This window comes from Takifugu rubripes, chromosome 21, assembly GCF_901000725.2.
Source record: "Takifugu rubripes chromosome 21, fTakRub1.2, whole genome shotgun sequence".
In the NCBI taxonomy this organism is placed as follows: domain Eukaryota; kingdom Metazoa; phylum Chordata; class Actinopteri; order Tetraodontiformes; family Tetraodontidae; genus Takifugu; species Takifugu rubripes.
In genome coordinates, this window is record NC_042305.1 from 13,637,317 (window position 1) to 13,650,985 (window position 13,669).

At 44.3% G+C, this 13,669-nt stretch overlaps 4 protein-coding genes across 13 annotated transcripts; 2 read left to right on the top strand and 2 right to left on the bottom strand.

The window, feature by feature from the left end:
• Nucleotides 1-23: 23 nt before the first annotated feature.
• On the bottom strand, nucleotides 24-5,177 carry svopa (SV2 related protein a). The gene is made up of 16 exons (XM_003974976.2): nucleotides 4,989-5,177; nucleotides 3,864-4,021; nucleotides 3,541-3,626; nucleotides 3,369-3,467; nucleotides 3,206-3,277; nucleotides 2,696-2,820; nucleotides 2,500-2,563; nucleotides 2,288-2,413; nucleotides 2,071-2,199; nucleotides 1,920-1,993; nucleotides 1,720-1,796; nucleotides 1,387-1,491; nucleotides 1,202-1,313; nucleotides 1,047-1,128; nucleotides 889-978; nucleotides 24-806 (listed from the first exon to the last, which is right to left on the bottom strand). Exons 1-16 carry the CDS (start codon nucleotides 5,021-5,023, stop codon nucleotides 594-596), a joined length of 1,647 nt encoding a protein of 548 aa, XP_003975025.1. The 5' UTR covers nucleotides 5,024-5,177; the 3' UTR covers nucleotides 24-593.
• Nucleotides 5,178-5,746: 569 nt separating this feature from the next.
• On the top strand, nucleotides 5,747-9,837 carry usp30 (ubiquitin specific peptidase 30). 6 transcript variants are annotated; one of them, XM_011615737.2, is made up of 14 exons: nucleotides 5,794-5,894; nucleotides 6,284-6,312; nucleotides 6,466-6,575; nucleotides 6,655-6,828; nucleotides 6,919-7,022; nucleotides 7,116-7,214; nucleotides 7,315-7,357; nucleotides 7,446-7,540; nucleotides 7,645-7,704; nucleotides 7,795-7,881; nucleotides 7,994-8,074; nucleotides 8,153-8,363; nucleotides 8,447-8,570; nucleotides 8,746-9,837. In XM_011615737.2, exons 3-14 carry the CDS (start codon nucleotides 6,473-6,475, stop codon nucleotides 8,990-8,992), a joined length of 1,428 nt encoding a protein of 475 aa, XP_011614039.2. In that variant the 5' UTR covers nucleotides 5,794-5,894; nucleotides 6,284-6,312; nucleotides 6,466-6,472; the 3' UTR covers nucleotides 8,993-9,837. The 6 variants fall into 6 exon arrangements, with proteins under 6 accessions (XP_011614035.2, XP_011614036.2, XP_011614037.2 ...); XM_011615738.2 differs by having other exon boundaries at nucleotides 5,864-5,894; nucleotides 6,284-6,303; XM_011615733.2 differs by lacking the exon at nucleotides 6,284-6,312 and having other exon boundaries at nucleotides 5,747-5,894.
• alkbh2 (alkB homolog 2, alpha-ketoglutarate dependent dioxygenase) lies at nucleotides 9,830-11,940 on the bottom strand. Of its 5 annotated transcripts, none has more exons than XM_011615740.2 (4): nucleotides 11,694-11,940; nucleotides 10,567-10,845; nucleotides 10,294-10,492; nucleotides 9,830-10,224 (listed from the first exon to the last, which is right to left on the bottom strand). In XM_011615740.2, the coding sequence occupies exons 1-4, from the start codon at nucleotides 11,725-11,727 to the stop codon at nucleotides 9,921-9,923; spliced, it is 816 nt and encodes a 271-aa protein (XP_011614042.2). In that variant the 5' UTR covers nucleotides 11,728-11,940; the 3' UTR covers nucleotides 9,830-9,920. The 5 variants fall into 5 exon arrangements, with proteins under 5 accessions (XP_011614042.2, XP_011614045.2, XP_011614046.2 ...); XM_011615743.2 differs by having other exon boundaries at nucleotides 10,567-10,859; nucleotides 11,694-11,825; XM_011615744.2 differs by having other exon boundaries at nucleotides 10,567-10,825; nucleotides 11,694-11,823.
• On the top strand, nucleotides 11,161-13,320 carry unga (uracil DNA glycosylase a). Its single transcript, XM_011615739.2, has 7 exons — nucleotides 11,161-11,419; nucleotides 11,723-11,926; nucleotides 11,993-12,088; nucleotides 12,353-12,450; nucleotides 12,531-12,619; nucleotides 12,699-12,877; nucleotides 12,961-13,320. The coding sequence occupies exons 1-7, from the start codon at nucleotides 11,321-11,323 to the stop codon at nucleotides 13,099-13,101; spliced, it is 906 nt and encodes a 301-aa protein (XP_011614041.2). The 5' UTR covers nucleotides 11,161-11,320; the 3' UTR covers nucleotides 13,102-13,320.
• The last annotated feature ends 349 nt before the right edge of the window (nucleotides 13,321-13,669 follow it).

The following is a 13,669-nucleotide window of genomic DNA, read 5'->3' on the forward strand; positions in this document are numbered from 1 at the left end:
TATACAGTGGAATTCTCATATGTATGGTCCCTTTTGGAGTTTTGTGACTCAGAGTGCACTGTTGCCATCACCTGCATGGAAGAAGCGATTGTTCTTCATTAAAACCTGTACACTTGTTTTCTAGCAGTGTACATTTCCATGAAATCGAGGTTGCAAGTTTAGTGTTTATTAACAGGCAATGCGAGGGCACTAAATAATACTCTTTCTCTTCCCAAGCTGCAGCGTTTTAGTAGTAGTGCTGAGAATCTCCTAGCCTAAAGATTGCTTCAGACAAGGAGGAAGGTTTATTTAATATTGAGTTTCCCTCTGTTGCGTCATCCACCAGCTATTTTATCAGGCTTACCCTGGTGACCTTTGCCCCTCTGGTTGTCACCCTGTGTGCAGTTATACACTGGCAAAATGGTGACAGCGGTGGTAGCAGATAACTATAGCAATAATATGTAAAACAGTGCTGCCTGGCTCTTTGGAAGCCCCTGTGGTGCACAAACTCTTATGATGGGACAGGAGATGGGCACAGGAAACCAGTCTGGCTGTTCTTGTTCTTGTTTTTTTCCCCTCGTTGTGGTCAGCCGTTAGGAAAATTCCAGCTGAGGTCAGCCCTGCGACCCAGAGGAGGAATGGGGGATCCTCACTGAGCCGCGGGACGGGGCGCGGCCCACCATTTCCTGGCCCCACTCGCGCTGGCTGGACTCCTGCAGGGCCCGGCCTGTCGTCTCAATGGGCAGCGCGCAGGAGGCGATGGCGGCGAAGAGGCAGCAGCAGCAGTACACAGACAGAGCCAGGTACACGGAGGATTCCAGCATCACCTTCAAGGCAAGGCCAGCCCATAAACAACCACATCTCTTGCCTTGTACCGGGTTTAGGCTCAACAGGTGTAGCCGCCCTTACCTGTGCTACGAAAGGTGTGATAAGGGCCCCCACTCTGGCCATTCCGCTGCTTGTTCCCAAACCCAAAGCCCTGGTCGCCGTTGGATACACCTGTAGAGATTTGGATAAAAGCGATGGGCTCCAGGATTTGAACTGACACCTGTAACTGGATGCCTCACCTCTGGAGTGTAAACGTAGGCGGCCTGAAATCCTCCTGCGATGAAAGCTCTGGCGATGAATATCAACACGGTCATGGAGGCCCTGCAGCAGAGATAAAGTCGTGATGCTGGATGGTTCTCCGCTTTCGATTCTGGCCGGCTGTTATGAATCTTACCGGCCAACGCAACCGTAGAGCGGAATGATGCACATGGAGAAGATGAAGAAACACAAGGCCATGGTCTTCCTCCTTCCCAGGCGATCGATTGCCCACAATGTCACCAGTAGGCCTGGGTAACAACGAATGAAATGTGACATTACAGATTAATTAAGGTTCGTCTTACACATTAAACTTGTACATGCCTGGAAATTCAGATAAAGTGGTCCACAGCAGGTCCTTGTAGTCATCCGAGTTCAGATATTTACACTCCAGGCTGCATCGGAGCTCCTTCTTATTACCTTTGGACACTAGGGGGGGTGAAAGAAAACAATATGTGATAAATCTCACCCTAACCTGGGCCTGTTTTGTCACAAAACTCTTTGATATATTAGCAAGTTCCTGCTCGCATAATAAGAAAATGATGTGGAGGAATAAATACAGAATAAATGATCCAATATATATAGATATGACATATGAGGTAGCAAAGCTGTAATAAATGTTAATGATCTTCAATTGCCCTTATTTCCCCAACTCACTTCCACATGCACCTCCCTCCTGAAACAGCTCAGTAGTGAGAAGCACCAGTCCATAGTACGAGAAGGCGTTTGCAAACCTGATGAGACAGGAACCAAAGCCGCGTCAAGCAACAAAAAGCCCAGATTTAACATCCGAGCCCATCAAGCAAGCGTCAAGATCCAGGATGTGAGGCCATGCTACTGTTGCTGACTTCACCTACCAAATAAACCACAGCAGGACTGTAGTCCAGCGGAAGTGTGATGAAAACAGGTCCTGAATCTTCCCACGATCCTCCTAATGAGAGAAATAATCCCACATTTCAAGAAAGGCGCACACATATTAGATGACATGTCAGCCTAAATGTCTCTTACCTGTCTGGCAACTACGAGTTTTCCGAGTGGCATGGGTGCTCCGTTCTCTGTTGCAATGCGCTTCAGCGTGGCCAGAGCCTTTTCCTGGTTCCCTGTCAGCACGTCGTATCGAGCGCTCTCTGGTAGCCACTGCAGCCACGCACATGATGTCCACGCACGTTTAGAAAGCTGTCACGTGTTATACAAACCCTGACACGATCGGCACGGTCAAACTCACAAAACACAGGATGGCGAAGATGAAGAGTGGAATGGTAGAAAGGCCGAGCAGCCACCGCCAGCCCAGAGTGGGCATCACCAGGATGGCTAAGAGGACCTCAAATACAGTTCCCACGGCCCAAAATATCTAAAAAAAAAAAAAGGTAAATACATATATCAAACACTTTTTTAAAGCATTTCACTATGCTACATAGCATTAAGGTTAATCCATACCTCAATCAGCAAGATGCACGTGGCTCTGGACTTCATGGGCAGAAATTCTGCATACAGCGTCACCCTAACACACAAAGCAATTTCACAATTAGGCCTAAACCCAATTCCCCCTTTTGGTACCACTATGATCTCAGTTCAGTTTGGTATGGCACTTAATTATTGAAAATAACAAATGAAATAACAGAGTAACACTCACGACTGCGGAGCCCCTCCAATACCAAAGCCCACCAGAGCACGTAGGACGAGGATCCATCCATAAATAGGTGCAAATGCACTCATCAGCCCGTAGAACATAGTCCACAGCACGCTCAACTTGAGGCCCTGTGTGTGCACATACACGAAAGTATAAGAGGTCTTGTACATGCTTATTTAGTTCAGATTGTTATGGCTCCTTATTTCATGGACAGAAGTTTGACTTGCTGTAAATATGATATTACTGGGGAAGAATCAGTGATTTACAAGAAAGGAAAAACACAAGAACCTCATAGTTAAATTGAGCCACCCTGCTCTTCCTGCCTGCAAGTTAGTGGGTTTAGTTTGAGGAACGTGCTACACAACACACCCCTGCAAGACAGGTGATCATCTGATCACTCCTGAAGGGCCCAATCATCAATGATTTCACTGCAGTGAGAATCACTCAATCGGTACTTCAGCCAGTCCAAAAAGAACAAAATGAACTGCAATGGAGGCAAAGTTGTAAACTTACTGTCTTTCGGCCATATCTATCAGATATGTTTCCCCAAAGAGAAGAGCTGATCATCATCCCGATAAACACAGCCTGTAGCGATAAAGAAAGAGGAACGATAACGACAGATTTGTTACGGGCGTACACCTTTGTGAGCCTTTGTGAGACATTAGAGAACCATTACCGATGTGAGCAGCGCCACCTCCAGGCTGAGGAGTCTCCATTCGCAGTGGAGCTGTGGAGCTAAAATGCTGAGGATCATCATCTCCATGGCATCGGCCATCTGCACAGACAAAACACGCAAGTCACATGATAAAAAATGTTTGATGCAGCGTTTGGAGTGGTTAGAAGCTCACCCAGGAGAGACCAGTGAGGATGGAGAGCTTCCATTGGAAAGTCCCAAAACCTATGGCCTCTACAGCATCTTCCACCATAAATGTGTCTGAAACAATGAGCCATATGGAAATATCTCAGTTCCATTAATCCTCCCATGGTCTCACAGCACTAAAGGGGATACATTTGAATGTGTTTCTGGAGAGTATTTTGTGATTCAGCCCATTTTGACTGCAGGATTAGCTCTGACTTGGATTGTTTCCTTCTGAATTATTTGCGTGATTTTATAGCAGTATCAAGGAAACGGAGATGCCGTGTGTGAGAAACGGCTCAAGCCAGACCGTACCATCGGTTGGATTTGCAAACTCTCGAGGAACTGGAGCTCCATCTGCAAGTGGAGCAGACTCCAGATCAGTCTGCTCTGCAGTCTGGACGACCTGCTCTCTATTTTCACCTTCATCCTCGGAGCGCGTGCTTTCACCGGTACGGCGAAAACGGATGATCCTGAAAAGCAACAACAGAAAAGATGTTTAATAGAGTGGAGGTCAACATTTGTAAGACACATTTCAGACAATTACTGCACAAAGGAGAAATGAGCCAGCGACTGAGGCCTTTTCTGGATAAAATTTGGTGATTTAGTGGTGATATAATTTAGGTGACCCACACGACGGGTTTGCAAGTGTGTGTATAACCTAAAGGGGTTCATGACTCGACAGATGGACGACACAATTATCCACATGCAGATAATAGCGGGTTCACTGGGGATGAAACCACTGTTGGAGACTGCAGAGACAGACAGTGATGTTTTAATCACTGTAATTACATAACACAGCCATTTGCAGAGGTAATTATCAGTAGACCACTACAGGAGCCTTTCCAACAATAAGCAATGCGCACATTATATGCGTATAAGTTCTTGCACATTATATTCTAATAAATAATTGTCAGATTAGTTCATTTATATAACTCAACTGTTCCTCATGGCGCCCAGGCTAGGACTGCACCTCTTTAGCTTAATGCTATTTGAAGGTTTAAGGAGAGTAAATCAGGTTAGGTATCCAGCAATGACAGTGAGGACAAATAAATGAGGAAGTATCTCAAAACCAACATCAAATTGCACGGAAATGAAATAAAGAGGAATAACATAAAATCATAGCAAACCCTTCCCCTCTAGAACATGGCTACCATTGTAAACAAACTGGCGTGGCTAAACATGCTACGTTCCCTGTTGTTTTTCTTTCTTTCACTCTCCTTATTTGAGGAACATTTTTCTGTGATGTAACCGGCCAAATAGCCTACATGATAATGATGCTTTTAATGGAAGATGGGGATAAATGAGGTCCGGCGAGCTACTCAAACAAACATGAAGCTGACAGAGAGCGACGCGTCGGCCGAGCACGACGTCTGTCGCCGACGCAAATCTGCGAGATAAAGGCAGAAGGCGTTGGTTGGCAGACTGCAGTCTACTCACGGCAGCTGTCTCAGTTGGAACAGATCATCGTCCATTTTGGTGTTTATTGACAGACGCTGCGTTTGGCTTCATCGCTGTTCACTTCATGACGAGGGCGATCTCAGCACCGCGGACAGCGACCTGCTCCGGCAGCCAATCAGGAGCCTCCGTCGACGATTCCCACGAGGACACAACGCTCCATCACCGTGACCCGGCCAGGGCCCCACGTGAGGGTGGAGAAGGGGGGCCCCTGATAATATACACCCACCCCCCCACCACCACCACCACCATGAAAGAGCACGACAATTTTAACTGATTTTCTCTTTATTTCTCCTCTATTTTATGTTTACAAATAAACGTGTTTGTACAATTAAAGATGTATTTGTAATACATGAATAAATATCTGCAAATGTCAAAAGAAAACACGAGGATATAGTACCAGAAAGCCAACTTTAATTTAACCACAATTTTAACAAAATAAAAATCATCAAGAAAACCCACACAGCATTTGTTTGTTTGTATGTATGTGTGTATATATGTGTGTGTGTGGGGGGGGTATGTATAAGGTAATTTAAGATTAAAGCCCCTTGGCTTCAATTTCATTAAAATAAGTTCATAACTTTTCGAGTTAGCGCCCTAACGGGAAAACGAGAATCCCATAAGCGTATCCTTTGGAAGGTAATAAAAATAAATTATAACATTCAGATTTTTTTTTAATAATAAATGAGATAACTAATTCGTAATAAGCGAGTTTCACACAGCTCGACGGACTGTAAACTGTGAGCACAAGTGTACGCTGATCCATGAATCCGGTCTGAAACATGAGCGACATTTTACGTTCCGCAATGAGAGACGGATAATGTGGTGCCAACCACAGAGCTCCGATAAGCTTATTGCGGAGTTCCTTGGCAGTGGACCTATAGTCGGGTAAATCTTCACTCTGGCATACTTTTAAAGCCTATAATCAGCCATCTAGGGCAAACGTAACGGGGCTACGACGTCTAGTTCTGCTTATAAGTGTAACGGAGACCAGAGGACAAACAAATATCGAGTCTGGCTTATCATTAGACCTTCAAACGCCGTAAAGTGATACCCGAAGCAGTGATAACGTTCAGTTGTTTTTGGAAACGTCGGACGATTCAGTTAGGTATTCGCTAAGGGCAATTATTTTGTCGGTTGTTAAGTTAGCCGAAACGCTAACGGTGGTCTTTCCACCGTATGCTAATGGTAATGTCACACATTTGCACATACGTGTATAAGTAACAGAATTAACAAAAGAGCTGGCATGTTCCTTTCCCATGCTGTTGCACCAGCAGGCGAGACTGGTTTGGAAGAGGTATGTAAGGTGAGGTTAAAGGTTATTTCGCGCTTGAAATGTTTTTATGGCCATATTGCTTTCAGGTAGCATTATATTGCCAAATATCCTAGCAGACACGTACACTAATATTCTCGTTACAATACAATGCGCATTATATCTTAAACAGAATTTTGTCTTCAGAAACAAGATGTCTGGAAACTGGAGCGTCATTGGTGGAATAGCCGCTGCAATTGCAGCTGGAGTTTACGTTTTGTGGGGCCCAGTTACTGAAAGAAAGAAGAAAAAAAGAGGTAGGACCCACTATGGCAAATCAAGGTTATAATAATGACACTGGTTGTAGATTAAAGTGCAATAACCTGTCTTTTTTAGGAATGGTTCCTGGTCTGTTGAATTTAGGGAACACCTGCTTCCTGAACTCTTTGCTTCAGGGTTTAGCAGCATGTCCGTCTTTCATTTGCTGGCTGGAGAAAGTTTTAGATTCACCCATGAATAAGACATGCAAAGAGAACCAGCTGTCCGCTACTCTGCTACAGCTTCTAAAAGGTAAAACCAGACGAGGGAAAAAAGTTGTAGTGAGACTTTTTTTTTTTTTTCCTTTTCTCCTGCTGATACGATATGTTTCGACCCTCGCAGCTCTGTCGAATGCCGAGCCTGGAGAGGAGGATTTGCTGGATGCTGGATGCCTCCTGGATATCCTCAGGCTGTATCGGTGGCACATCAGCTCGTCTGAAGAACAGGTCATTCAATCATGCATTTCAGTGATGGTTTCTATATTATTCAAGTTGATTGATTCATGTATTAACTAGCGACTGTGTTGCATCATCTCTCAGGATGCGCATGAACTCTTTCATGTCCTTACATCTTCGCTGGAGGAGGAGCGGGAGCGCCTACCTAAAGTCCCTCACTTTTTTGATATGCAGTCTCTAGAAGTAAGTTGTTGCACTTTGAAAGCACAGAAATAGCCCTTATATGCTTCTTTCGTATTATCCAGAGTTCAGATAATTTTAGGCATTTTATGTTTTATTCCAGACTCCTCCAGTTCAAGAGAAAACACTGACCTGCATAAGTCGCGGTAAGTACAATAAAAAGGTTATTGCACTTGCGGTATCTAGCAAGTAAGACATATTTCACCTGTGATGTCTTTTTTGTTTGTTTTGCAGCACCTCTTCATCCAATACCGAATCCATGGAAGTTTCAGCATCCTTTTCATGGTCGATTAACAAGCAACATGCTGTGCAAGCGCTGTGGACAACAGGTAAGTTTGATCAGTTTACCTGCAAAGCAGAAAGTGCGTTTTTTCTGGTCAGGGTAGGAGCACAGCTCGGGTAATTGTCAAGAATACCTCTCTGTTTTTTTTAGAGTCCAGTACGATATGATTCATTTGAAAGTCTGTCCCTGTCCATTCCCTTGCCTCAGTGGGTAAGTCAAAAAGACCGACAAACAGGAACAATACAATATGTAAGTGTTTCTGCTTATCTGTCCACAAGCTCACGTGGTGATTTTTCTCAGGGTCGACCTGTGTCTTTAGATCACTGTCTCCAGCATTTCATTTCTTCAGAAACTATTAAAGAAGTGGACTGTGACAACTGCACAAAGGTATTACCTACATGAATTACATTCAGGAAGATTCTCTTTAAGGTATGCATAGAATAATAAATGATCCCAGAAATATGTGTGATGAATTTGTGCCTGATTTAATCGTCCCCAGCTACATCAGGAGACAACTGTAAATGAGACGTCTCCAGGAAACCAGAGGTCAACATTTGTTAAGCAGCTAAAGCTGGGAAAGGTAGCTTTGCCTCACTACCAGCCCAGGATGTTAAAGGCACGGTTAAAGTACTGCAGTCACATTCTCTCCCTCCTTTAGCTCCCTCAGTGTCTTTGCATCCATTTACAAAGACTGACATGGTCCAGTGAAGGAACCCTGAAAAGACAGGAGCATGTGCAGTTCACAGAGTACCTGTCAATGGACCGCTACAAACACAATTCCACGCAGAGGAGGATCAAGCATGCCCTGAACCCTGCTCAGACTGAACATTCAGGCAATTCTGCAGGGATACCAACCATCAATGACACTGGTGTGTTGGAATTTTCAAATCTGAGCATGATGCGGCTCCCAGTTCTTACTGTAAAGTATGTGTTTTATGCTAACATGTACTAGCTGTGTTCTGTTTTGCAGGTGACCATCAAAACAACAACAAATCCTTTTCTAATGGCACCTGCTCATCAGTATTCTTTCCCTCTCCCACTCTGAACCCACAGCTCAGCCTCACCTATGACTACAGGTATGATACATGCTTTGTATGTCTGATAACCAGGAGGAAGGTGAGGGAGGGTGTAGTTATGCATGTGGACAAAATACAGACCAGAACAGGGAAAATTGTCTGAGGGCTTTTATTTTGACCCACACTTGAAAATAAAGAGATTATTCTCTTCTATTGCTGTCTTTGTTTCTTGCAGCCCTTCACAGTATCTGTTCCAGCTCACAGCCGTGCTGGTTCACCACGGCGACATGCACTCAGGACATTTCGTCACGTACCGCCGTAGCCCTTCCCCGCCTCACCTCGCCTTCAGTTCTCAGTGGCTTTGGGTGTCGGACGACTCGGTGCGAAAAGCCAGCCTGCACGAGGTCCTGTCTTCCAACGCTTACATGCTTTTCTACGAGCGGGTGCAAAGACTGAACCTCGTTTTGCACACAGAAGAATAATCAGCAGCTCTGGGGTTCACGTGGTTCCCAGCGACTGTGATACTCACCCTGCAGAATCAGTGCAGATGATGGCGAAACGAAAGTCACTTTTTCATTTTGGGTCCAGGAGGAGGAGGAGGATCCAAATCCCAAGGAATATGGACTAGCAAGATTTTCTTCGTGGTTTGGAACATGTGACCTGCTTTTATTCAGCAAACATTTTGACATCTGAGACATAACGGAGGAACGGCTGAACATAGAGGACGTTTGATCGTGACGCTTCTTTCAGTTCTCTGGACCACAGGGTGTTCCTGGTTTTTGTCTAGTGTTTTAAAGGTTGTTACATATCATAAAAAGTGTGTGAAGTTGAATTTTCCAGAATTGGTTCTACTTGCTCCATTACAGCATTCCTGGGAGTTTATGTCATCTTATTTGGATGTAATTCTCACACATAAATTATTCAAAAGCCGTTGGATTCAGAATTTTTCTATATTTCTATGAATCCCCACAGTGGTGGAGGTCAAAGTGCCATGTGGAACTCATGAAGCAATGATGTCATAAAGGCACTGATGGCAGGCTGAGTAAGTTCACGTCACCCGGATGAACGTGCTGCTCCTTCAGTAAAGCAACGGTATCCCTGCTGGACTTTGGGAAGGTTATTCTCCATATTTCTGTTGCTGAGAACTGCCATTTGGCTCCTATCAAAGCATCTAAAGTTTTGCCTGCTCCAGAACTCCTTAATATTGCAATTTGCACTAATGTATAGTTGTGAGATTTTGTGTGTTTGCGAGCTGTAAAATTGATTGTTTTCAGGTATTAAAAGTGTAATTAAATGAGTCATGTCAGAGCAGACTACTCTTGAACGCTGCACCAAGCTTTCAGTCTAAGGCTCTTAGTTTTTTATTCTTACACTTCTGGTCAAATCTTCCTCTTTAGGCCTTTGTTTTGCTCATTTCTTCCTCTGAATGCGTCTAAATGTGAGGTTTATACGGGGCAGGGAAATCTTCTTGCGAACAGGGAGGCTGTGGTACCAGAACGTGTTGGTGGGGGGGTTCATGAGCAGGAGGCTTCCGTGAGCCAGCTCCAGCTTCACAGGCTCGATCTGCCGCCGGATCGTTTTCCCCCGAGCATCTCTGTGCCGGAAGACAAAATCACGCGCTGCCCCTAAGGAGACGGAGGCGATGGGACAGAGGGGGTCCAGCTCTTTTTCGTCATCGCGATGCTCACCCATGTGATCCAGACCGTCTTTGTACCTGGTGGAGAAGGAAAAAGAAACGCATTCAGCAGGGAGACCGTTCCCAAAATTTACATTCATTTCTCACCTGTTGACCAGAACAAAGTTGAACATTTGTCCCGTGGTGGTCGTGACGGCATCCCGAATGTATTCCAGTGTTGGAGTCCACGGAGAGGCCATCCGTCTGATCCCAGAATATGTGTAGGTTAGGCCTGCATCTCCATACGTGGCCTGTTTTCTGGGTATGTTGTAAACCTTTCCAAACACTTGAACTGTTGCTTCCTCCCCTGGGACAGACAGAGGAACAATCATTAACAGTCTCTTTTCCAGTGAGAACTTTAGAAAAACAAGGATTTTGTACCTGTTGAATACACCAACTCCTCCTCTAACTTATGAAACAGGTGATCTGCTTCGTCTTTGGAGAACAACTGAGCATAATCACAGTCTAATCCCTCCGTCTCTATTTTCTGCCAGGGAACAGGATTTGCAAACTCTGCTGGAATGTCTTCTTCCTCCTCCTTCATTCTGCCATCCTTCTCTAGTTTGATTTTCTTCTGTGGACTTCTTTCAGTGTTGATTGAGGATCCTTTATGCTGGTGATGAAACGTCTCCATGGTGCCCTGTTTAATGTATGAGTCTCCTGTTGAATGGATACTGCAATGATTTAGGAAATTGGCCAGCAATTTCCAGTGTAAATAGTGACTAAGTTACAACATTGTAACTAATATTTGCATTTTGTTTTATAAAATGTTCATTAAAACCAATGCATGGACTAAAACAGCCAAATTGTCTGACTTAGTTATCTCTTTTGAAAGCAAAACATTGTGGACTTAAACTCTTAGTTCTTCGACATGATGACTGTCTCTTAAACGAATATCTAAGCTTTTGTTGCTTTTCCCTTCTGAACACCGCGTTTCAGCCAACAAAACGAACAATGCGCAGCAGTTTATCTTGAACGTCCCTCACTACGTCATCAAAACTTTATCTTGGCGGGAAACTCTCGATAGTAGTGCGGCAGTTGTGCAGAGGGTCTCGCTGCGGTTTGCAAACGGATAGGATAAATTCAATTATTCACTAACCTGCAGAGACATACAGCCAAGCTGTTACTAAACAGGATGATTGGTCAGAAAACCATCAACTCGTTTTTTAGTCCTGTTCCTAAAAAGAGAATTTGTAAGGATTTAAGCGAAACCGAAGAGGATGCAAAAGACCACGTGAGTTTACCAACGCATGTTTAGCTTCTCATTTGACTTGGCGTTAGTCACACAACTGATTGATATTAGGAAAAGCATAAAATTAATCATGATTAAAGACCTTAATTATTGCGGCAGGGCGGCAAATGATCATTTCCTGTGACGCGCCAAGCTGCGTTCACAAACACTTGGTGTTTCGGGCTGTTCTGTCTGCCGTCGCGCCAGGCAAGAATGTTTGCACCTCCGAGTCAGCGGTGTCTCCTTATGTTTTCAACCTCAGTTACTCGCGTCTTACCGGCTTTATGTTTCGCACAATATACTAAGATCATTCAGAAGAAGCGGAAGTCCCCGGAGCCAGAGCCAGCCAGCCCGCCAGCTGCTCCTCTGTCCTCGGAGCAACTGGAGCGAATCGCACGCAACAAGAGAGCCGCGCTGGAGAGGCTCACTTCCGCCCAGATACCAGCAGGAATCGGAGAGGGCTGGAGAGACAAGCTGTCAGCCGAGTTTGGAAAACCATATTTTAAACAAGTGAGGGATGTCGCACCTCCCGACCTGAAGTTTTGCTCGTTTTTAACAACCTGATGTCTGCCACAGCTGACGACATTCGTTGCTGAGGAGAGGAAGCGTCGCACTGTTTACCCGCCTGCAGATCAGGTGTTCACTTGGACTCAGATGTGTGACATCAGAGATGTAAGTTTAACAGCTGAAAAACCACAGAACACACACACTGCTGCTGAAGTGAAGGAGCCATTTAAACCAAAATTCCTACTAAACACTTTGCTCTAATCAACTATCAAAGAAACAGATGCATCATCTTTACGCCATACTATTTAAAGATGGAATATTCATGGGTAATGCTAGAGAAAATAAGAGTTGAACCAACAAAGCCTTCGGGTTTAATTAGTTTTTGCTCCCAGTGGTTGATCCCTTTATTGAAGATGTCTCTATTTTTAGGTCAAAGTGGTGATTCTGGGCCAGGACCCGTATCATGGTCATAACCAAGCGCATGGTTTGTGTTTTAGCGTGAAGAGACCTGTGCCACCTCCACCCAGGTGAACAAACCTTCCCAGTTTCCCCATATAAAACTGTTTTAGAATTTGATGAATATGTTGCATCTGTTGTCATCTTCTAGTTTGGAAAACATGTACAAAGAGCTGGTCTCAGATATTCCGGGGTTCCAGCATCCTGGGCACGGAGACCTGACTGGCTGGGCCAAACAGGGTATTTCTGAGCACATGCCTTTTAACTTTTTAGAGCTGTAGGTCCTGAACAGACTCCATCTTGTGACTTTGCTCATCAGGTGTGTTGTTACTGAACGCTGTGTTGACCGTCAGAGCACACAACGCCAACTCCCACAAAGACAAAGGCTGGGAGACGTTCACAGACGCTGTGGTGCAGTGGCTCAACACTAACCTGGATGGCGTGGTCTTCATGCTATGGGGCTCCTACGCTCAGAAGAAAGGAGCAGCTATAAACCGCGTCAGCGTCTACGCATTTCTGATTTAAAATGTGGAACCTTTTATTGTATTTGTGCATTTATGCTTGTTTTCTTTTCCTTGCAGAAGCGCCATCATGTCCTGCAGACGGTGCATCCTTCTCCGCTCTCAGCTCATCGAGGATTTTTTGGGTGCGCTCATTTTTCAAAGGCCAATGAGCTCCTAAAGAAATCTGGGAAGTCTCCTGTGGACTGGAAGGCACTTTAAGTGGTCCTGCACATTTCCTGCAGATCACAGATAAGCTTTTTGTTTTTCTTTGTTAATAGAATGTGCCGAAAAAGCTTCATGCCAGTTAACACTATTTGTTCTTGTTGTACACTGAATTTCATACAACTGTACCCTTCTTGTTATCAGTGTTGTAGATATACTTTTTTAATTATTGTTTTTATAAAAATGCTGGTTCCATTAAAGCATTTTCAGAAATTGTGTGTTTAAATGATGTTTTGTGACACATTCAGAGTTTTTTTTTGTTTGTTTTTTAAATCTAACTACACCAAAAGTAGCCAGCTGTGAAACTAATTATTTATCTGTGGTAATTGTCAGTGTAAAAAAAAATAGGACTTTTTAAAATATTTGCGATTTGGGATAATATTCTTTACACAATTGATAGACCTCTTTCAAAGTTATCTGAATCATATCAATGTTGAATTTGTATAAACTATATATCTTACGATTGTCCTTATTATTTATATTTAGTTCATACATTTAGACCAGGCATGTCCAAAGTCCGTCCCGGGGGCCAATCACGGCCCGCGGTAAGATTTCCTACGCCCGC

Excerpts from the sequence above, each read along its gene's own strand:
- svopa (XM_003974976.2), bottom strand. The coding sequence starts at position 5,023 with ATGGACGATGATCTGTTCCAACTGAGACAGCTGCC. Across the intron at positions 1,492-1,719 it reads GGAGGGAGGTGCATGTGGAA|TGTCCAAAGGTAATAAGAAG; the intron begins GTGAGTTGGGGA and ends CACCCCCCCTAG. Across the intron at positions 979-1,046 it reads CCTACGTTTACACTCCAGAG|GTGTATCCAACGGCGACCAG; the intron begins GTGAGGCATCCA and ends AAATCTCTACAG.
- usp30 (XM_011615733.2), top strand. The coding sequence starts at position 5,827 with ATGTGGTGCCAACCACAGAGCTCCGATAAGCTTATTGCGGAGTTCCTT. Across the intron at positions 7,541-7,644 it reads GCAAGCGCTGTGGACAACAG|AGTCCAGTACGATATGATTC; the intron begins GTAAGTTTGATC and ends TGTTTTTTTTAG. Across the intron at positions 7,705-7,794 it reads CCATTCCCTTGCCTCAGTGG|GGTCGACCTGTGTCTTTAGA; the intron begins GTAAGTCAAAAA and ends GATTTTTCTCAG.
- unga (XM_011615739.2), top strand. The coding sequence starts at position 11,321 with ATGATTGGTCAGAAAACCATCAACTCGTTTTTTAGTCCTGTTCCTAAA. Across the intron at positions 11,420-11,722 it reads AAGAGGATGCAAAAGACCAC|ATCATTCAGAAGAAGCGGAA; the intron begins GTGAGTTTACCA and ends CAATATACTAAG. Across the intron at positions 12,878-12,960 it reads AAGGAGCAGCTATAAACCGC|AAGCGCCATCATGTCCTGCA; the intron begins GTCAGCGTCTAC and ends TTTTCCTTGCAG.
- alkbh2 (XM_011615740.2), bottom strand. The coding sequence starts at position 11,727 with ATGATCTTAGTATATTGTGCGAAACATAAAGCCG. Across the intron at positions 10,846-11,693 it reads TTGTGCGAAACATAAAGCCG|GAGACTCATACATTAAACAG; the intron begins GTAAGACGCGAG and ends TCCATTCAACAG. Across the intron at positions 10,225-10,293 it reads AACTTTGTTCTGGTCAACAG|GTACAAAGACGGTCTGGATC; the intron begins GTGAGAAATGAA and ends CTTCTCCACCAG.